The sequence below is a fragment of the Eriocheir sinensis genome, chromosome 14, assembly GCF_024679095.1.
Source record: "Eriocheir sinensis breed Jianghai 21 chromosome 14, ASM2467909v1, whole genome shotgun sequence".
NCBI classification, from domain to species: Eukaryota; Metazoa; Arthropoda; class Malacostraca; order Decapoda; family Varunidae; genus Eriocheir; species Eriocheir sinensis.
In genome coordinates this window covers 4,484,253-4,507,573 of record NC_066522.1, presented here as the reverse complement: position 1 = coordinate 4,507,573, position 23,321 = coordinate 4,484,253, and the positions used below count along the sequence as shown (strand labels likewise).

The window sequence follows — 23,321 nt, the reverse complement described above, 5'->3', positions numbered from 1 at the left end:
AGAGGAAGAGGAAAAAGAAAGAATCCTGATATGGTGGTGATGGTGGTAGTGATGGTGAATGGCGTGGTGATAGAAGTGGTGGCGACAGTAGTAGTGGTGGTGGGTGTTTGGCGTAGCAGAAGTGGTGGCTATGATGGTGGAGACAATAGTGGTGGTGGTGGTGGTGTAGTGGAGATGACTGATATGGTAATGGTAGTGATGAATGATGCAGTAAGTAATGGTGAACATGGTGAAACTGGCAAGCTGTTGGTATGATAGTGGTGAGTGTTCGTGCCTGGTGTAGTTAACAGCAATAGTGGTAGTGGTGGTGGTGATGACCGTGGCAGTAGTAACGGTGGTGCATGATGATGATGGTTGGTAATACGTTGGGCCGCGGTTATGGTGGTGGAGTGTGTGTGTGTGTGTTGGGGGGGGGGGGGGGGAGGCAGAGTGGAATTAGGCCAGTAAAGGGGATTATATCAGCAGATGGGAAAGGCAAAAGTTCGGAAAAGTGGTTAGCAGAGGGGAAGGTTTCTGGTGATTTGAGTAGTAGTAGTAGTAGTAGTAGTAGTAGTAGTAGTAGTAGTAGTAGTAGTAGTAGTAGAAGAAGAAGAAGAAGAAGAAAAGAAAGATATGAAAAAAAAAGCAAGCAAGCAGGAAGAAAAGAGGCAACACAGAGAGAGTTATTAAGGTGGTGTTGGAGGAAGCGGAGGTGGTATTAAAGGTGTTACCGAGTGGAAGCAGAACTAAAGGAGGAGGTGGAGGAGGAGGAGGTGGAGGAGGAGGAAGAAAAGGGATTACTGCCATATAAGGCGTGTAAATACAGCAAACAGGATTCTCTCTCTCTCTCTCTCTCTCTCTCTCTCTCTCTCTCTCTCTCTCGTGGGTGTGAGAACCAGTGTCTGCTTCCCTCACGTGTTCTGGTCTATCTCCCTTTAAAGCAATCTCTCTCTCTCTCTCTCTCTCTCTCTCTCTCTCTCTCTCTCTCTCTCTCTCTCTCTCTCTCTCTCTTATACTATGGACTGACCAGGATGAGGGAGGAGTAGATAAGAAACCTGGAAGAGGAAAAAAGAAAAGTAAATGAGAGAGAGAGAGAGAGAGAGAGAGAGAGAGAGAGAGAGAGAGAGAGAGAGAGAGAGAGAGAGAGATTAGGTAAGAGAGGAAGAATGGGGGAGGAAGAGAAGTCGATAAGAGTAGAGAAGTGAGGAGAAGGTTCAATGGGCAGAAAGGTGAAAGGGAGAGGAAAGGTGAGAGAGTCCGTTCAAGGAGAGGAAAGGAGAGAGTAGACATGCTATAAATAGAGGGGAAAAAATGGCGGTGTGTGTGTGTGTGTGTGTGTGTGTGTGACGGGAAGCGAAACCACCACCACGCGGAAAAGTATACAATTTTTTTTTTTTTTTTTACAAGGGAGACACCTCAAGGGCACACAAAAAAGGAAACAATGATAAAAAAAAGCCCGCTACTCGCTGCTCCTAAAAAGTATACAAAAGAAATGGAGAATGAAAAATAAGGAAGAGAAAAATACGGGAAAAATAAGGGAATAGATAAAGCAAGAGGAATTAAAAAAAAAAAATTAATATACAAGACCAAGAAAAAGAATACAAAATAATATAAAAGTAACAATAACAGTAAAACCAAACAACTATGAAGGAACTGAAGATATTATTGAAAAACTACGAGAGATTTACCCACAACGAAAAAAAAAAAAAGTAAATAAAAATTAGGATGATGCGGAAAAAAACGAAAACTAGTGGCTGAGAGAGAGAGAGAGAGAGAGAGAGAGAGAGAGAGAGAGAGAGAGAGAGAGACAAGAATAACATAGCATCAGTAGGCCTAAACACCCCTCCTCCTCTTCTGCTACATCCTCCCATGAACAGGATAAATGGGTAGGCAGCTGCGTGTGTGCGTCTGGCTCACACTGGCTCAAACCTGTACTAATGGTGCTGACCCTAACGCCATATTGTAAGGGGGGAGGAGGGGGAGGGGTGATACGGAGCAGCGCACAGGGGCAATGACGCAACTAAAACGCCCTATGATGTCTTGATTGGTCACATATCGATTGTTACATATTTTCTTCACTTATTTTCCGTTATTAATTATACATTTCCGTACTATTCACAGGGACAATAACTTTTTGCAGTTTTTTTAACCTTAATTAAAATCTTCCCTTGCCATTCACACATCAGTTCAAACACTTATTATCCGCACTTGTTTCCCGTTTCGAATACCTTTCCTTACTATTTTGTTATATATATTCGTACATTTATCCACCACATTTATTTTTTCCTCGTTTTTCCGTAATCAAAACCTCCCTTGTTCACATATTAATTTACACTATTTTTATCTCTTGTATTTCCTTATCAATAAATCATGACCTTGCCATTCACAAATTACGTACACCTACATTCCTTTTTTTTTCCTCGTGCTCCCGTAATTAAAATCTTCCCTCACTTTTCCCACATTGATTCACACATTTTAATTTTCTCGCTTATTTCCCATTATTAATACATTTTTTTAAGCTATTCAAACGTCGCATACACCCACATTAATACTCCTTCCTTTTACCGTAACTAAAATATTTATCTAATATTCATACTTTATTTTTTTCTAATTTATTTTCCATTATTATTTTATTTCCTTGCCATTCATATATTCTCACACACATTTATTTTTATTTCGTTTTATTCCCGTTATTAAAATTTCTCCCTACCACTCTATTTATCTCATTTATTGTCCATTATTAATATATTTCCTTACCATTCACACATTTCCACACACACATTCATTTTCCCCGCGTCTTCTTTCCCGTTATTGAAATCTTTCCTTACCATCCACTCTACTTATCACTTATTTTCCATTATTATTATTATTATTTCCTTGCCATTCACATTTCTCCACACACATTCATTTTTCCCTCGTCTTCTTTCCCTTATTAATATCTCTTTCCATTGACACACTTTCTCTCTTATATCCATTTTTCCCGTCGTCTTTTTCCTTCTAGTAACATCTCTTACTATTCACACTCACTTTCTCTTTTTATATAACATTCCCTTCTCGCCCACACACACACATTCATTTTGCCCTCATTTTTTTCCTGTTATTAATATCTTTTACCATCTACACATACTCTTAGGCCTATATCCATTTTTCCCCTCGTCTTTTTCCTGCTAGTAATATCTTCTCATACTATTCTGACACTTTTTTTTTATTACATTCCCTTCTTGCCCACACACTGACACACATTCATTTTCCTTCGTCATTTTCCCCCGTTATCAATATCTTTTCACCATTCACATTTTATATTTTTTTCTCATGTTTTCTCTTCTATTTAATTATCATCGTATATATTTCCTTCTCAGCCACGCGTTAATACCGACATTCATGTTTCCCTTTCGTTTTCCGTTATCAAAATCTCCTCCTACATTTACATTTACATTCACATCCACACCTTATTTTTTTCTCATATATTCCGTTTTTGTCATATTTCCTTCTCATCCACACACACAAATTCATTTTCCCCTTATCTTTTTTCCGTTATTAACATATATTACCATTCACACGCCTTTTCTTGCACTTTTATTCCGTTTTTATCATATTTTTCTCACCACTCACACGTTTATTTTTCCCTCGTTCTCCCTTTGTCAACAGCAGCGGGTCATATTCTCAAACCTTCCGGCGCCCAAGCACATACATTTAACAAGGCTTTCGTGGAATTTGTGGGCATTTCCAGGGGTAGTTTTAGGACCCTGGTGGTAGTCTGACCCTTCCTCTGTACCGTGAACGTAAAGAAACACCCATGGAGACGCGTTTGACCTCTTACTTTGCCTTTAGAAATGACGGATGCAAGAGAAGGGAGCGTCTAACAATACCGAGCTAACCTTCTGCGCACGTCCCCTTTCACCCCGTCATTATAACCAGCAAGCACCGCCGGGTATGAACGAACCTTTCCTTCTCTGAGAGGCCTCTTTACCTGAGCCGTCCCCTTCCTGGCAGCGGCTTTCTCTGTATGCGTTTTTTTTTTTTTTTTTTACAACAAAGGAGACAGCTCAAGGGCACAAAAAAAGGAAACTATCATAAAAAAAAAAGCCCGCTACTCGCTGCTCCTATAAAAAGAATCAAAAGAGGTGGCCGAAAGAGAGGTCAATTTCGGGAGGTGTGTGTGTGTGTGTGTGTGTGTGTGTGTGTGTGTGTGTGTGTGTGTGTGTGTGTGTGTGTGGTCGACTTGAATTCTTTCCTAATCTTTGGTCAAATACGGTTCCAGGGTTCATCAATTCCGCCTTTCCTCAAGTTTCGTTTGGTTTACTTTCTCCTCAGGTGATACACAAATATACAGTAAATATTTGGTCAGCATTGAAGGGACTAAAGTTAACAAACACGTAGCATGGGATGGCTTAGTATTCACCCTTGCAAGTTTCAAAAAGAAGTATAGAACCGCATTTTTTCATTTATTTTATTATTTCTATCGATATATGAATGGCATATGCTCATTATGTATAAGCAAAATAGCCTTCCCCTCTCTCTCTCTCTCTCTCTCTCTCTCTCTCTCTCTCTCTCTCTCTCACGCACATATCATTTTCATAATAACCTCATTTCCCTAGGCACACACACTTACACAAGCCAGACCCAGATTCCTCCCCGTGCTTCAGTCCTATCTAAGACGAGTGTCCTTGCCTCGTAAACACACTCCCACGAGCCTCTTACCCGGACAGATTACACGTCTGCAAACAACGAGGGCTTGGGACTGACCCCTGAAGGACCCCTGAAGGACGCCGCTGCTGGACACTGATATCCACACGCTTAGCCTCCACTTGTGTAAGATGGACTGCGTGAGGGTCCTTGACGGGTTGAGGACATCCAGGGCGGTCCGCGCAGTCACCTTGAAGCAGCGAAATGTGACCTTGAGAAGCTTCTGATTTGGGGGATTGTGAACCTCGTGCGTCTTAAGGGAACCGGCCTTGACGCAGCCTTGTTTGTTGTGGCGTGTTTCCCTTGGGCGAGGCGAATAATGTAGTCCGGTGTATACATTTTCTATTGACCGAGACGAAAAGAACAATGAAAGATGAACCCTGACACTAAGGGGCTACTGAGGGTCGAGACGAGAGAGAGAGGAAGAGAAAAAGAATGGAGAGAAAGAAGGAGTTGGAAGGAGAGGAGGAGGAACACAAAGAGGATAGCGAGGAGAAAGAAGAGAAAAGAGTTAGAGAAAGAAGAAGGAACACAAGAAGATGGTGAGGAGAAAGAGGTCAGTAAGGAGAAAGAGTTGCATGTTTGAATTGCTTGATTTCCTGAATTCTTCACTTTTTTTCTGTCACCCCTCCATTACCCCCGAAAAATTGTCATATTACCCCCACCCCCCAGTTTGGGAACCACTGCTCTAACTCCTTTCTCCTTGCCATCCACTATTACACTGGGCAAATTTTCCGTGGATCTTCAGTCAAACCACGATTTCCGCTAGCGTGGTTCTCATTTGTTTCTTGTTATTGCTTCTGCTGATGATGGTGAGTAATACCGTCGTCCTTCGGTGAAATCTACCGTAGCTTTGGAAGATCGTGGACACGTCAGAAAACAACGGAAATATGAGAACCACGCCAGCGGAAATCATGGTTTGACTGAAGATCCACGGAAAATTTGCCCAGTGTAATAGCCCCTTTATGGGAAGAGGAGACAAAGTGGATGGCAAGGAGAAAGGAGTTAGAGCAGTGGTTCACAAACTGTGGGGGTAATATAACAATTTTTTCGGGGGTAATGGAGGGGTGACAAAAAAAGTGAAGAATTCAGGAAATCAAGCAAATCAAACATGCAACTCCACCCATCCCACTGCCTGACGGTAATATTGTTCTTGACGTCATAGGCAATAGTAATTTGAGATGTAAAATTATCAAAGACATTATATATAAAAAAAATATCTCTAGTGTTTTAATTTAGCCATATATATCAATATTGACAACTTTTTTGTGTGAAAGGGGTAACACGCTTAATGTGGCATGTTAAACTGGGTAACAAGCTGAAAAAGTTTGGGAACCACTGAGTTAAGGAAGGACACAGAGATGATGGCAAAGAGGAGAAACAAAAGATATCAATGAGGAGAGAGAAGAGAATGGAGACGGGAGAAATCGGAGAGGAGAAAGAGTAAGAGAGAAAGATCAGTAAGGAGAGAGAAGAAGAGAAAGGAGACGGGAGAAATCGGAGAGGAGAAAGAGTAAGAGAGAAAGATCAGTAAGGAGAGAGAAGAAGAGAAAGGAGACGGGAGAAATCGGAGAGCAGAAAGAGTAAGAGAGAAAGATCAGTAAGGAGAGAGAAGAAGAGAAAGGAGACGGGAGAAATCGGAGAGCAGAAAGAGTAGGAGAGAAAGATCAGTAAGGAGAGAGAAGAAGAGAAAGGAGACGGGAGAAATCGGAGAGCAGAAAGAGTAGGAGAGAAAGATCAGAAAGGAGAGAGAAGAAGAGAAAGGAGACGGGAGAAATCGGAGAGCAGAAAGAGTAGGAGAGAAAGATCAGAAAGGAGAGAGAAGAAGAGAAAGGAGAAGGGAGAAATCGGAGAGGAGAAAGAGTAGGAGAAAAAGATCAGTAAGGAGAGAGAAGAGAAAGGAGACTGGAGAAATCGGAGAGCAGAAAGAGTAAGAAAAGAAAAGATCAGTAAGGAGAGAAGAGAAAGGAGACGGGAGAAATCGGAGAGCAGAAAGAGTAAGAAAAGAGAAGATCAGTAAGGAAAGAGAAGAGAAAGGAGACGGGAGAAATCGGAGAGAGGAAAAAGAGAAAGATGAGGAGAGAAGATCAGCAAGGAGAAGAGAAAGGAGACGGGAGAAATCGGAGAGAGGAAAAAGAGAAAGATGAGGAGAGAAGATCAGCAAGGAGAGTGAAGAGAAAGGAGACGGGAGAAATCGGAGAGCAGAAAAAGAAGGATGAAGAGAGAAGATCAGATAGGAGAAAGAGAAAGATGAAGTTAAAACACCCCAAGAGGAATGAGTCAACCGGCAGGAGAAGGAAGGGCAAACACTACTCGCTCGGTGCAAGTCAGATTGGGAGGTGAAGGAACCAGCCACTCTCCTTCCTCCCTCCTCTTCCTTCCTCTCCCCTCCTCTTCGTCTGCTTGCTCCGCCCCCCGCATGTCTTCTCGATCAAGGTCACGCAGAGCTACGCAACAACACAGCTAGTGGGCAAACCGCAACAGCTGTGTTCGGAAGGTCACAAGGGTTCAATGCCTTGACTTGTCTGGTGTGGTTTGGTTCTTCATAACAAACGCTTTCTCTTTTCGCTCTTATTCACCTTTCGGCTTTCTTTTCCTCCTCCTCCGCCTCCGATGTTGCACATACAAAGACGAGTCCCAAAGTTACGGGTTACACACACACACACACACACACACACACACACACACACACACACACACACACACACAGAACCTGACTTTCTTTCCCTCATTCCCTTCTCTAATATGGACAGAAAGCCCGTATACATAAGATGGATAATTGTTAGTATTCACGCCTGCAAGATTATAAAAAGACATATTACCGTATTTTCTCTTTTTATCTATCGTGCATTAATTTTCTCTTTCGAGAGAAGAAGGTAAACACTAATTTCAAACAACACAATAGTTACATCAGTTGTGTAATACGATAATATAGCATCTCTGTAGGAGCAACAATTTTGAGGGACTTTTTTTTTTAGTTAACTTTTCGTCTTTTTTTACGGTACAGGAATCAGTGCAACTATAATAATAAAAGAGCAGGGGAAGATGTCAAACGAATAAGTTGCCTCCTTAGCCGCAAGAAAAGTTAACCCGGTCGAAGCGACGAGCCAAATTTGTGGATTTATCGTGTACCAGCGACGGGCCACATTTTTGCCATGATATAAACCCCCCAAAAATAGATGATGCATAAACTGATCACAAATGCGTTGATAAATTTTATGAAATGATTTGCGTGAGTGATGATTTTTTCTCATTTTTCTCGCTTAGAGGGGCCTTTAAGAAACATGATCCCTGCAGATACCAGGTTAAAAACGTGGATGAAGGAAAGGATGAGATGAAAATGCCACGGGAATATTTCTTGAAGCCATAGAGGTGACAAACGTCTTTCAGTGAGGTTTCAGTAAGTGTAGGAAGAAAGCCGGAAGAAAGAGGAGCAGCGAGTGTGTGCAGCCCAGCAACGGAGAGCGGAGGGAGAAGAGAGAGGAGCCACGCCAGAAGACGCAAGGCAGGGGAGCGAGGGGGAGGATGGCCGCCTAGATTACACCTGCCGTCACACCTCAGGGTCAGGGCAGCTTGACTCTCTCTCTCTCTCTCTCTCTCTCTCTCTCTCTCTCTCTCAGGGACTAAAAAGCAGAATAGGAACATTTCTTTACTTTCCTTTAATATACACGTCACTGAAGGAGGAAACAAACAAATACTCTACCAACACACACACACACACACACACACACACAAAGGTAACGAGCACTAAAACGAAGCCAACCCTCCTGATCTGGCTACAAGGCTTTGGTGAGGTGGGTGCCGGGGGAAGAGAGGATTCACTACCACCTCGCCTCTACGGTTTACGGCCGAGGACGAGCCAGACTTTGTTTACACTCAGAGTTTAACGATCTGAGAGCACACGAACCCTTACTCGGTGTATGTGTGTGTGTGTATGTGTATGTGTGTGTGTGTGTGTGTGTGTGTGTGTGTGTGTGTGTGTGTGTGTGTGTGTGTGTGCGCGGCTGGGCTAAGGTGCGCCTGGCTACACGTTTGGGATATATAACTTTTCTCTCATACCGGCGGCCTAGAGACAACCTTGAAAACTATGTGGCCGAGGGTCTTAGCTGGAGGCTCCAGCGTCCAGGCAAGGAACCGAGGGAAGAGATGAAAGAAAAAGAGAACTACAAGGGAGGAGGAGCGGAGCGAGAGATATAAAAGGTATGACAGGAGTGAAGGGGAAGAGGTGAAAAACGATGATGAAGAGGAGGAGGATGGAATAAAGAAGCAGAAGAGGAAGAAATACAGAGAAGACGGAGGTGGAAGGAAGAACAGGTCAGGATGGAATAAAAGAATAGAAGGCGAGGGAATACAGAGAGGACGAAGGTGGAGAGAAAGACAGGGGAGAAGGGAAGACGGTGGAAAAGTGAACTGACAGGTAAGAAGGGAGAGAGGAGAGATCCGAAGGGTCAGTGACAGAGCATCCACCTGTAACCTTGAGAGGCGAGTCTCCTGTCTATGGGTATGAAAGGAGAAGGCGAGGGATAAGGTGAGTGAAACTGACCAGAAGAAAAGAAAGATGAAGGGATAAAATAAAAGGAGGAAGAACAGAGAAAAAGAGGAAGATGTCGTTGGAGGGATAAAATAAAAGGAGGATGAACAGTGAGAAAGAGGAAGATGGCGTTGGAGGGATAAAATAAAGGGAGGAAGAACAGAGAGCAAGAGGAAGATGGAAGGACAGTGAGAAAGAGGAAGATGTCGTTGGAGGGATAAAATAAAAGGAGGAAGAACAGTGAGAAAGAGGAAGATGTCGTTGAAGGGATAAAATAAAGGAAGGAAGAACAGAGAGAAAGAAGATGTTGATAAAAGTAGTAGGGGAGGGGGGCGGAAATGGCAGAACAGGAAGAAGGGGAGGGGTGAGTGACAGGGTTGGTGAGGGAGACAGAGTGGGATTAACCAGAGAAAGAATAAGATGAAGTGATAGAAGAAACGGAGGAAACAGAGATAATGTTGTTGATAAGAAGCAGGGAGTGACTAATAGCAGAACAGCGGGGAGAAGGGGGGATGGGTGACCTTGTTAGTACAGGGAGGTGAAGGGAGGGCGTGGGGGACGGGTTGGGTGTAGTCCGAACTCTTTTATAAGCAAGGAATGAGGTGAGGGAGGGATAGGGTGGACGACGCAGTGTGGTGAAATAGCTAGGAGGGGGTGAGGGAGGGAGAGGTGAGTGAGGGTGAAGGTGAAGGGAGGGGTGCAGATGCGCATAACCCCCCCCTTGATCATCCGCTGTGCACGTGGGGACCGCATCACCACGCCGCAGCCACGCCTGGTGCTACACGACCACCGCCACAGCACCACAACTACCTGGATGTCGCCCAAATGTTGCGTATTTGACCTGAGAGGAAGCAAGATTCAGGGCAGACACACTAGCAATCAAGAAAGTGCACACACACACGCACACACATACACTGCAGCTTTCCTTAATTGCAAAACCAAACACACACACACACACACACACACACACACACATATACACCTCCATAACCTTCATTAATTCCTTTACGCAGCTACTCACTGCCTTATCTAATCATGTCTTTCTTCACTCACTTGTTCCTCCAATTACCTCGTCAGCTGATCTCTTGATTGGCGAACGACAGTAGTGTGTTAGAAGGCGAGTGTGTGGGCGAGAAACCCATTCATGGGACGAGGTGTGAGTACCTATGAGAAGTGTGTATAGCTGCGTGTGTGTGTGTGTGTGTGTGTGTTGGGAAACCCGTGTCGTTGCTAGGATCCTTTCACTTTCTCAGTTGCTTTTTCTACACACACACACACACACATTTCGAGGAAAGAGAGAGAGAGAGAGAGAGAGAGAGAGAGAGAGAGAGAGAGAGAGAGAGAGAGAGACCCCACCATGACAGTCAATACCTCAGGCCATTGTGCGCCTTCAGACACCACCAACACTCCAGGCAGAAACCAAAGACATGCAGCAGAACACCCAGCCAAGGTCACTCGCAACAAGCCCCCCACATACACAAGCACGCATCTGTAATCAGGAATGTAATGCGCAGCACATACTCTCCCTCACAGTGCCACCAGCACGTTACTCTATTCGGTGGCTGTCTCTTCCACTCGAATAACAATCTGGGCGGTGCCTAACCCATACCAGTGTTCAAACCTCTCTGATATTCACCGATTTGACATTGCGAGAATTTTTTTTTTTTTTCGCCTACTGGTTTTCTTGTTTTTAGTCGTGTTAGAGGTTACAGTTTTTTATGCAATCAATACCAAATATTCAACTCCTTCCTCAGCCTCGTATTCTTCACTGTACTACCAACATTACTCTATACTCAGTGGCGTACTCATCCCTTTCACTCGTATAACTCTGGAACACCTCCTTTCGACGGCATTATTCCTTTCTCCTCGGACGTAAAATCTTTCAAGGAGGGAGAGTTTTGAAGTTATTCCTCGACCAAAACTTGACATTTCTCTCGGCATCTGTTTCCATTTGCTTCATTTTACGAGCAGGTTTTTTTTTTAGCTGTTGATATCCCTCGTCTTATAAATCTAAAGGCACTACGGCTACACTGGACTAATGTATGCTCTCTAAACAGGAAAGTAACCACAAACACCATTTTTGATAGCAGCAACACCCGTCATGGCAGCGGTGTAAGTGCGCAGGTTAAACGGTTGTTTGGACTGGCCTGATATTCTCAATGAACCACCGACTTCCACACTGCTTGAGCCAATTGTTCGCGCATTACACCGATAGCACTTGAGCCAGATCCCCCCATCCTCTCTCTCTCTCTCTCTCTCTCTCTCTCTCTCTCTCTCTCTCTCTCTCTCTCTCTCTCTCACCAAAGCAGATGTTTCTTTTATTTATATCACATTAATTGCACATCACACCATCACCTTCCTCTTCATCATAATCTAATAATCTTTCTTTATTTCCTTGTTTTCTTTTTATTCATACTTTGTATTTTTCGTCTCTCTCTCTCTCTCTCTCTCTCTCTCTCTCTCTCTCTCTCTCTCTCTCTCTCTCTGGTGTGGTTGGCAAGAAGTGAACGTCGCTGCTAACCTTTCGAGTTCGGGAAATCTTTCTGTATTAGGTCAGCCTCTCCGGCACACCCGCCAAGCCCGAGATGGGGGGATCGGTTGGAGGAGCAGGAGTTTCATAAGAACATAAGAACGCAGGAGTCTACAAGAGGCCGGTAGGCCTGTACTAGGCAGCTCCTTTGACCCTAAGCTCCCGTGTATCTAACCCCACCTAATATCGCTGTCCATGAATTTATCTAATCTATTTTTGAATGTGACAATTGTATTGGCACTCACCACATGACTGCTAAGCCTATTCCACTCATCCACCACCCTGTTAGTAAACCAATTTTTGCCTATGTCCCTGTTGAATCTGAATTTATCCAGTTCAAACCCATTACTTCGTGTCCTACCCGGTTCTCTTACCAACAAAACCTTATGAATGTCTCCCTTATTAAAGCCCTTCATCCATTTATAAACCTCGATCATGTCTCCACGCACCCTTCGCCTTTCTAGAGAATGCAAGTTTAACTGTTTGAGTCTTTCCTCGTATGGCAAGTTTCTCAACCCCTGAATCATCTTAGTCATCCTCCTCTGCACCGATTCTAACATTTTGATATCCATTCTATAGTAAGGTGACTAGAATTGAACCGCAGTCAAGATGAGGTCTAACTAATCCTAAATATAGTTTGAGGAAGACTTCGGGGCTTCTGTTGCTTACGCTCCGTTACGTTTCGTAAGTCACAGAGTGAGAAGTACAGAAGTTTGCAAACTCTAAACATGTAAATGACGATATTGTAAATCATAATCACGTACACAAGCAAGGCGTATATAGAGAGCTGCCGGGTGATGCTTATTGCTACAGGTCATCAACCCATCTATAGTCTATTAATTTGGGCAAGGCCACTCACGGTAGCTTAGTCCCAGCGACTCCACTTCCCCCTTCTGGCTGGGTAGCTCCGAGCTGGATGATGTAACCTACTTGTCATGTTAAGTAGTCAACATAAAATGGTAAGTAGTAATAATAAAATGTTAAGTAGTCAACATAAAATGCATAATTAAATCAAATCACCTTGGGCAGTGCTAGAACATAAATTAGCAGTTTGTGTTAGAAGTGCATTTTATGTTGACTACTTACCATTTTATTATTACTACTTACCATTTTATGTTGACTAAACATAAGTAGGTTACATCATCCAGCTCGGAGCTACACAGCCAGAAGGGAGAAGTGGAGTCGCTGGGACTAAGCTACCGTGAGTGGCCTTGCCCAAATGAATAGACTAGTCATCCATTGCTCCTCCTCTGCCTCTCATCCTATTATCTCTACTGACTATTGTGATTGGAAGCCATCAGTTCCACGCAAAGGAGGTAATGCGGCTGCCAATAACCCCGATACATTCAATTAAGCCACGACATTAGTGACGTCACCATTACCAAACAAGGGCTCGACCTCAACTGAAGCTTCACATTATATCCGAAACAATACTCGCTTGCTCCGTTGTGAACATCGCATCACATCAAACTGAGCGGCCCCCCTCCCTCCTCCTCCCACGTGTGCCTGCTTGCGTCCTGCACTGCTTGATATGTAGCAATCTCGGAATATGTCCTTATGAAAGCGTTCAGCATCCAGAACGCTTTTGCGCAAGCCTGAACCACGTGACCTTGAACCCCCGAGAGTTCGTGTTGCATGTAAATTCACACACACACACACACGCACACACACACTTTTTTTTTCTTCTTTGCCTCTGTAAAGTTCACTCATCTTGTTTTATGTGTGTATTCATGTTCTCTCCTCTCATTTTACTTGATATATGTGCAAAATTATATCTACCCACGCTACTCTTGATTTTTATTTTATTTTTTTTTTTTTTTTACAGCAGAGGAGTCAAACTGGAAAAAGGAAAGTTTGGTTTAGTCGGCGCAACATCTGTGGTCATATGCCGCGGAAAGAGACAGAAGGGGAAGGAATTATAGAAGGAAACAGATCCCAGGAGACGGTACACAACCCCCGTCAGTTTAAGGGCATAAAAAAAAGGTAGCAAATGTTAAAAAAAAAAAAAAGCCCGATACTCACTGCTCCTAAAACCTTACTTGTCTTTCTGCATACACGTAAATATTGATCTCTATCTGTATTTACGTTATCTCCTCTATTTTGATTTAAATGGTAAGCTGTATCTACCCACACTACTCTTAACTTCGATTTTGAGCATTCGTTTAACTTTTTTTCTTTGTCAACAAGTTCAATTTCTATTCGACTCATGATTCTTGTAGGTATGTAGTAAGCTGATTCGAAACCCACTTGATCTCTTCTTCCATATAGGGGACTGGTTTCTTTAATTATTATGCGTCAGCGCGTTTGCCTTTGTTCTTTTTTTTTACCAAGCTAACATCGCCCGCCGGTTATAACTGATCGCATGCATGGCCTCCCTCTGCGTGTGTGGACTCTGATCACACGTGTTTATCTCTGGAGGCTCGTTGGTTTGTTTACCGTCATCTCCATTAGCTTGAGGTAGTGAACGTACAGGTATGCGTGCACGTGTCTTGTGTTTAGATCAGGCGAGGCGTGACGTATGTTCTTATGGTTTATTATTATTAGTAGTTGAGAGCATCCATACACTGTAGTTGCGGTGCTCATCTCCGTTCCGTTGGCCCCTTCAGCTTTCGTGTGGCTCTGCAGTATATATGCGTGGAAACTTCTGCATTATCATTATTGCTGTTGTGAAATGTAGCCTTTGCTGCGATGTAAGATTAACGAGCAAGATGTGTCAGTGTGCGTGCTCTCTCTCTCTCTCTCTCTCTCTCTCTCTCCACCCACACCTCAGCAAGCAGTAATCAGATTCTTTTGCAATATCGTCGTATGATAAAGATAAATCATTATTACTATCCCTGTTGTGAAATGTAAGCTTTAGCAGACGTACAGAGGCTTGTTAGTATGGGCTCGCTCGCTCGCTCTCTCGCCACCCACACCTCACCAAGCAGTAATCAGCCTTTTTGCAATATCGCTAACTGGATCACGTGGCAAGCATGCGCTGCCTCCGTGCTTACCCCATCCTATCTTAACTCACCCCCCATACTTCGCCTCCACAACCAGACCCACCTCAAGATCACCCCCCCCACCCCCCCTGAGGGCATTCTCTCCCTAGAACACCCACCACTTCACACTGATAATGATGCCACGAGACTCACAGCGACGCCTCCGGGCAGGATAAGCAGCAACACTTTCTCTCATTCATTAAAGACGAGGAAAAAAAAAATGTTTACGGCTCGCTCATGTGTAAAGCATTTTTTCGTAAGTGTTTCAATAATCTTGCTTTGCTTGTTGGTGAAGGCGGGTAATGCAAGACCTCGTGTTGAGTTATGGCCGTGGTAGTATGTAACATAATCGAGTAAAAGCTTGATATTGGTATTTGCCTTGCTGGTGAAGGTAATTCAAGATCTAAGGCAAGGTTTCGTGGCAGAGAAACTAGACAGATTACCGACTACGTTGCCAAATCTTTCAAGTGTTCGTGGGGTTTGCAGCCCACGTGGAAACATCTGCTGGGTATAGAGGGACACGGGGCTGCTGGCAAGGTACCTGCGCGTTTATTCTAGTGGCGAGAATAATGTCATAAGGTTTGCGGTTTCGGGAACATTCAGCGCAGCGCCAAACTATAATGGATTTCGTGAGCCAGAAAAAAATATATAAAAGGCTTCCGGTATTTCATTCAAGTTAATTAGAACTTCCAATACTATTTTAGTTCTTGTATTCGCTATGTGGATGAAAATAAGTTAAATAAATGACGGAGAAAAATGTAAAAAAGAAATCCAGACATGTTTTCCTTGGTTCTCACGCATGGTAGGCTAACTGACTCGCTTTCGCACCTCACCTTTGAGAACCAAGCTTGAGCGGACACCAAACACATTACCTAAACGCCATGAAGTTAAATATACAGTACAAACTAGTAGAAATAATAATAATGATAAAAATTATGTCTCCAAAACCAAACCTACTAACGGAAACGGAGTGGCGAAGGGAAGGAGAAATCAAAGGGCGAAGAAAGGAAACAACAACAATGACAGGGAAGGATAAAGGTAAAGTTTGGGGCATACACTGAAGCTGCGCGTGGCCTCGGTGCTCATTTCCGTCGTTATTCACACTATTAATGAGGGCAAAGGAAATCTGAAGGGAAGGAGCCAGATGGGGGGAGAGGGGAGGGAAGGTCGATAATTTGAGGCAATGTGTGAAGACCGTCTGGGTTTAAAGCAGAAATATTAAACTATTTCCATAAAAAAAAAGGAAAAAAACTTGACTGGTCCATTTCAGGCACTAAGCAGCGTGTGTGTGTAACGGTGACGACACACACACGCACACACACACACTGGATAAGCCGAAAGCGAACATTCACTGCATACCTGAACCGCATCGACAAATCTCTCTCTCTCTCTCTCTCTCACCCGGCGCCAACACCACCCGGCTTCCCGTCAACCCCAGACCGGCCGGCTTCACACACACACATACACGCACACACACTGCCTGCCTGCCTCACAGCCCCACCCAACCATTAGGCCTCCCCACGCACCCTGTCATTACCAGTGCCTTCAGCTTCAACCTTTCAGCCTTCCTTCCTTCCCGCCTCCCCTGACTCAGCCGCCGCCCCCTGCCCGACACCTTGGCGCCGGGGACGAGCCAACACGTGCCACTTACCTAGAAATACCGGGGTAGATGTACTCGCGGCCCCAGCCCTCGCCTCCTCTCCCTGGCTGCTGCTGCCGGGCGAACACACGTATAAGCTTATGACCGGCACTGAAGACTACGACCGCGGGGACTCAGTGCGACAAGCCAACCCGTACGTCCCTGTCTGGTGGCGTACTCGCTCGGTTTCCTGTTCCCGGGAAGCTATCGGTGTTTGGCGGAGTGTTCAGTCACAACGAAGCTATTCGCGGTGCAGTACCCTACCCCTCTGCCGGCCAAGCGCGTACTGAGCCCCCGAGGTCGTCTGCTGCAGTTATATTTCTTGAATCGGCGCAGGCGCAGTGCCCCCCCTCCCTCTCCTGCCTGGTTATCTTCCTCCTCCTCACCTTCAACTCCTCCTCTTGCTCCTCCCTACCTGTCCTCCTTTATTGTGTGTTATATATATTATCAACGCTCACTAAGAATATTCCACATTTCCTGTGCCCTATCAACTAAGCTATCATCCCCTCGAGATTACTCAGAAGCAAACAAACTGTAGGCACGGATTTGGAGCCTACGAGGAGTATATATAATTTTAACGACTAACACATAACAAAGATGCAGGTAATTATTAATTCAAGAGAGGAGCTTTTATATGCTTGCAGTCTGAGTGTCACGGAAGTCATGCGCGCAGAGGTTGAGGATGATCAAGGATGCAGGTGTGTGTGTGTGTGTGTGTGTGTGTGTGTGTGTGTGTGTGTGTACCTATTTGTAGCATACAGGGCCTGAGCCAGGCTCGGATAGTCCTGTCTCCTTGTCGATGTGTGTGTGTGTGTGTGTGTGTGTGTGTGTGTAATTCACCACGGCCTGATCACGAGTTGGACTCGCTTTCGCCAGCAGGTACCCTCACGACGTGAGCTTTTTTTTGTCGATCTCTGGGTACTGCCAGGACCTTACACACATCCCACTTGCTCAAGGGGGGACAGTAACCACTCTTAGTCATCGGAAAGAATCCGGCCTGAGCGGGGCTCGAACCGCCTCCTGTTTGGCCGTGAAGCCTTGCAGCGCGATGTGTGTGTTCACAGGAAGTTAAGGAGGAGGGAGAGGCAACGAGAAACAGAAAAAGAGAGTAGATATCCCACATCTCTCTCTCTCTCTCTCTCTCTCTCTCGGCAAGAACGTAACCGGTGTAATATTTCTGTAATTGGTCATTCATTTATTAATTTATTTGTTTATTTATTGTCAGAGAGAGAGAGAGAGAGAGAGAGAGAGAGACACACACACACACACACACACACACGTGTATAGGCGTCTGCCCCCCCTCCTTCAATGCACCTTTCCAACACGGCCCCTCCCTCCTGCCCCGTCCCTGCCCTGCTGTCATCGTGCCCCGCTCTCCCTCCCTCCTCCTTACCCTACCGTTCCCTCCCTTCCCCAACCTTCCGTAACCATGCCCCTCCCCTCCACCTCACACACACACACACATACCTCCCGTGTTGCCCCAGCAAATCACGTGAGAGCGGCGTGCCTTCCTCCTCAGCTCACTGCGCAGTATCTACTTGGAATTTTACCCCATCCATCCCCTGTCCTACCCCAGTTACTGTGCCGAGCCTGCCACTGCCGAAGCTGCCTAGGTCTCCCGCCCCCTCCCTCCGCCTACTTGTCAAGCCAATCCCGCCCCGCTAGGCACCATACTGCGGACCCCACCCACAGCCACCTCCTCTTGCAGGCCTCAAGCCAATTCCTCCTCCTCCTCCTTCCTCCTTCCTCGTTCTTCTTCATCGTCGTCTGCTTCCGTTGCCTCCCCCCAACAAGGTTCAAAGTTTATGATTTCCTCTTCACCCCGTAAACATGAATAGATAGAGAAAATGTGTTGCTCAACTTCTTTTGATACTGCTTTTTTTTCCGTGTGCAGGTCGAAGGTGCAGATAAGGATTGTCTTAGTTAAGGTGTTGGGTTATTTTTTTATTAATGTTTCGTGATACAGCGGTTTGTTATCCCGTACGTCTTCTAACTGTTGCTTGTTGCTGGGTGTCTCCAGTTCACTTCTGTCCTTATGGCAGTGGTTCAATTGTGTGGCATGAGAAGCTGATTGTGCGTGCTGCTATTGTAACGGGTCTTGTTAATTAATGCGTGCTCAGTGCCTGCTGCTTTGTTACTACTACTGCTACTATTATTACTACTACTACGTACTACTTCTGCGACTGCTACTGCTATTTTTAGTATTATTATTATCTTTTTTAGGTTCTGCCTGTGGCGCCCGTAGGCTCTCTTGAGGGGCCTCTTGGACGGCCCCAGCCCGTTAGTGGCGCAGGCGAATTTTATTTATAGTGGCTGCCGTGATAAATGACTCTTTGCTTGCCCCATGCTGCCCCCCGGTGCTCCACTTGAAAGAAGTCGCTGAAGTTAGGGTTGATTGAAGATCTCGGCAGCATGTGGGTAATTCCGCCACTCGGCGATGCCTTGAAAAATCAGCGTGTTTTGGTGGAACTCGAACCTAGGTCCAGGGGATCACCACGCCCGCACGCTGACCACTCGGCCACCGCCTCCCCAAATTGATACTGCTACTACTTCTACTACTACTACCATTAATACTACTGGTGCCACAGCCACTTCAACCACCAAATATGAATAAAATCAATCATTTATACGAGTTTAAAAAAATCACACGAGAAAAAAAATCGTTTGCTGAATCTCTCTCTCTCTCTCTCTCTCTCTCTTCGTAGCAGGTGAAAGTGATGGTTGGGGAAATCAGGAAAATACGAGAGGAACTCATCACCTCTCCTGGTAAAGCCCCACACGTGTCTGCCTAGTGTGTGGTGGTGGTGGTCCGTCAGTCTGTCTGTCTATCTTCCTGCCAAGTTCAGGGATTTATAGAAGAAACCGCCTGTGCTCTCTCTCTCTCTCTCTCTCTCTCTGTCTCTTCAGCTGACCTACCTTCTATTTACCTTTCTTCCTTACATAATCTTCTCCTCTTTATCTTTATTATTATCCTCCTCTTCTTCCTCACCTCCACCACCACCACTGCCTACCAAACCATAAGCGTGTCACAAAACTTCACCTTATCAATATTTTTTTCTTTGGCACGATAAAGAAATGACTTAGATCCATCGGGGCTTCGTGGGGGACTAAACGTGGCGACTCTATATATGGAAACACCATTTTCTAAACCCTACCGATATTTCTCAAAGGACAGACAGGCAGGCAGGGGTGTGTGCTACATATGACAGAGGGAATTTATACTTTGATCCTAGCTAAAGGGGCCGAGAAGATGTATGTTTAATTATGTGGGTAAGGGAAGGGGAAGGGAAGAGGAAGAGGAAGGGGAAGGAAGGGTGGCTGGGTGTGGGTTAGGCTATGCCAACAATAATATGAGGAAGACTTAGTTGTTCTCCATAGCTTCCTCTTCTTCTTAGTCGTTCTCCATCGCTTCCTCTTCTTCTTCTGTCTCATTATTCTCCATTTTACTGTGTCCAATTTTTCTTCATTCTTTTTCCTCCTCCTCCTCCTCTTCTTTTCTCTTACCTTCGTTTTTTTTTGTTCATTCACTTCTCCTCCTCCTTCCTTTTCTTCTGCCTCATTTTTCTCCTTATTTACTGTATCCTATTTTTTTCTGCATTCTTCTTCCTCCTCCGCCTTCTTTTCTTCTTCCTTTTCTTTTTTCCAAACCTCATTTTATAAACCTTCGTCGTTTTTGCTCTTCATTCTCTTCCTTCCCTTCCTCTTATTCTGCTTCCTTTTTTTCTCTCCTTGTTTACGGTCTTTTTTTTCTGCATTCTTCTTCATCTTCTTCCTCCTCCTCCTTTTTGTTTCTCCTAATTTACTGTCCATTCTCTCTGCATTCTTTTTCTTACTCCTACTCTCATTCCTTTGCATTTCATTCCTCCTCATTTTTTCTTCTTTCTCTTTTCACTTCTCTTACTCCTTCCTCAGCTTCCCAAAACAGGTCATCAGAGACTCCGCCAGTGTCATCGTGAACAGTGATATCGATGCATGTGACACCGAGCCGAGCAATATGTGTGCCCTCCTTGTGTGTGTGTGTGGGGGAAGAGAGGGAGAGGGAGGATTTGGGTCTTACATATTTTACATAATTTTCTTAGACAACGTATACGTAACTCTTAAAATTAATGACTCACTGGTGTATGTAGAGGTGGCAGTGGTGGTATAAGTATTGTTATTAATATAGTAGTAAAATAACACGAAGAAAACCAAGTAGTAGTAGTAGTAGTGAATCCCTAAATTTTCCCAGTTTACCCCTTCAAGATGATATTTTTTAATAGGATATTAAGGACACGTGTTTACCATAATAATCTGTCCTGTCTTTTCTTTCACACACAGGGGTTGGGGCCGAAGGTGACGTTGACACAGCGAGACATTGTGCAGGATGGGATAAGGACACCAGGCATATTCTCTCTCTCTCTCTCTCTCTCTCTCTCTCTCTCTCTCTCTCTCTCTCTCTCTCTCTCTCTCTCTCAAAAAAAAATCTGGTTACGATTACAATGTTTTGTTTAAGAATGTTTAGTAAGCTGTTTCACCGCTTTACGCTGTAATGAAATAAAAAATCTATCAAAAATCTCAACGATAAAACAACAGCAAATTATGTGTGTGTGTGTGTGTGTGTGTGTGTGTGTGTGTGTGTGTGTGTGTGTGTGTGTGTGTGTGTGTATATATATATATATATATATATATATATATATATATATATATATATATATATATATATATATATATATATATATATATATATATATATATATATATATATATATATATATATATATATATATATATATATATATATATATATATATATATATATATATATATATATATATATATATATATATATATATATATATATATATATATATATATATATATATATATATATATATATATATATATATATATATATATATATATATATATATATATATATATATATATATATATATATATATATATATATATATATATATATATATATATATATATATATATATATATATATATATATATATATATATATATATATATATATATATGTGTGTGTGTGTGTGTGTGTATATATATATATATATATATATATATATATATATATATATATATATATATATATATATATATATATATATATATATATATATATATATATATATATAGCTTCCTAGGAATTAAATACTTAACAGCCATACCTGAGAATATATAACGTAGCTATATACAAACGACGTGTTCAAAATATGTCCTTGCCATGTCGTCCTCTGTTTATTGCTCTTTTCAACACAAAGTATTTACCCAGGTAACCTTGCTATACACAGCTAGGCCACTCCTATGGTGCAAAGAGGACACACAAGGCACATACGGCACCAGTCACAGCATCACAGGTGTTAATCATATACGAGAAGCATCTTCCACCGCGGGGCCTGCAGCTGGCCCGCCCTATACGGGGCGGCACAGCCGTGTAGGCAAAGCGGTCTCATCTTTTTGCTTGAAGACCATCTTTGTCCAGGCCCGCGTCCTCGTGACAACAGCTGTCCGGGGGAGAATAAACACAACGTTTACTACTGTGCGCCGCTGACTGGCAGGATGCAAACAATGGGCAAGCGTTTTAAAGGGCTGGCAAATATTTTTCAAGCACTCACTTAGCTCCAACGGAACGCAATTTCTCGCAGCGGTTTTGTTTAACACTAACACGTATACACAAACTGTCTATTTTCCAGTGAAGTCCGTGTCGCTCGGTCCTTCCTTCTTTCATTTAACTTAGTCCTATAGTTTCAAATCGCCTCAGCACCTGTCTCATCCCAAAGCAATAGAATACTGTGTGTGTGTGTGTGTGTGTGTGTGTGTGTGTGTGTGTGTGTGTTACTACAGAATAGAATCCTGTGCCCTTACGCTCGGTCACCCATCTTTCACTTCACCCTAATCTCATATCGGTCCTTTACTACACAACATGCGCAGTGCACACCCCCTCCCCCCCACACCACCGCCAAATTTGATACATTGAAACATCTTTTATGAAGCTCCTCATTTTGAACCTCATTCGTCAACCCAGTCACACAGACGCAGACTCGCACGAACGTTAATTTCTCCAGCCTTCTTACATATCTGGCCCCTTCTAACAGTGACCCACGGTGAAAAAAATATTATATATATATATATATATATATATATATATATATATATATATATATATATATATATATATATATATCGTTAGTTGGATTTCTTATAATTTTCTTGAATTTGCTGGTGTCATTCAAAATGGTTGTCATTTTGTTTGAATAGTCTTCTTAGTTGAGAATTACAAGAAATTTAACTAACGATATATATATATATATATATATATATATATATATATATATATATATATATATATATATATATATATATATATATATATATATATATATATATATATATATATATATATATATATATATATATATATATATATATAGATATATATATATGCCCTATTCGGCCCAATTTGAATGGGTCATAACTGCAGAATATAAATGGAACAAACACACTATATAATAGACCTTTTGTGTGAATACGTGGCAGGCCGGGGTGGGGTATATGGAACTGTACACGCTGGGGAGGACGCGGCGACATGAGGCAGCGATCAATGATAGTTCATGGGAACGTGATTGTGGTCTAAGCTTTTTGGGACTTTAGTCATAGAGAATTTACACTAGAAAAAAACAATCAATGCTGGACTCACAAGATAATGAGTTGCCGGCGTATTTTCAGATAACGAAAAATAAGTATTGTGATAAATCAGTCCCTGAAACAAAGAGAAACCGCCACCACATGATAATTAAATAACGTACCAAATCAATAAAAGGTCTGCCAAGGTCTACTAATAACTAATACTTTCAGTAGAGTTTATTATTTACAGAAAGTCGTATGTTACAGTGTGTGTGATGCTGTGCCGACTCCACGCGATGACCCACAGCGGTCGCCACATGCTGCTGCACCTTGCCGTACCATAGC

General features: G+C 43.3%; 2 protein-coding genes across 2 annotated transcripts in view; both read right to left on the bottom strand.

The window, feature by feature from the left end:
- The window catches only part of LOC126998347 (uncharacterized), a 178,425-nt gene extending 161,779 nt beyond the window's left edge, over positions 1-16,646 (bottom strand). Inside the window, exon 1 of the mRNA XM_050859858.1 lies at positions 16,359-16,646. The gene's annotated coding sequence lies outside the window, so the exon portion shown is untranslated. The remainder of the gene's footprint in view (positions 1-16,358) is intronic.
- A 4,931-nt stretch (positions 16,647-21,577) lies between these two features.
- Positions 21,578-23,321, bottom strand: part of LOC126998346 (uncharacterized protein C18orf19 homolog A-like) — a 33,543-nt gene continuing 31,799 nt past the window's right edge. The window contains exon 8 of the mRNA XM_050859855.1: positions 21,578-21,856. Coding sequence (XP_050715812.1) covers positions 21,765-21,856 — 92 coding nt within the window. The 3' untranslated portion in view covers positions 21,578-21,764. The remainder of the gene's footprint in view (positions 21,857-23,321) is intronic.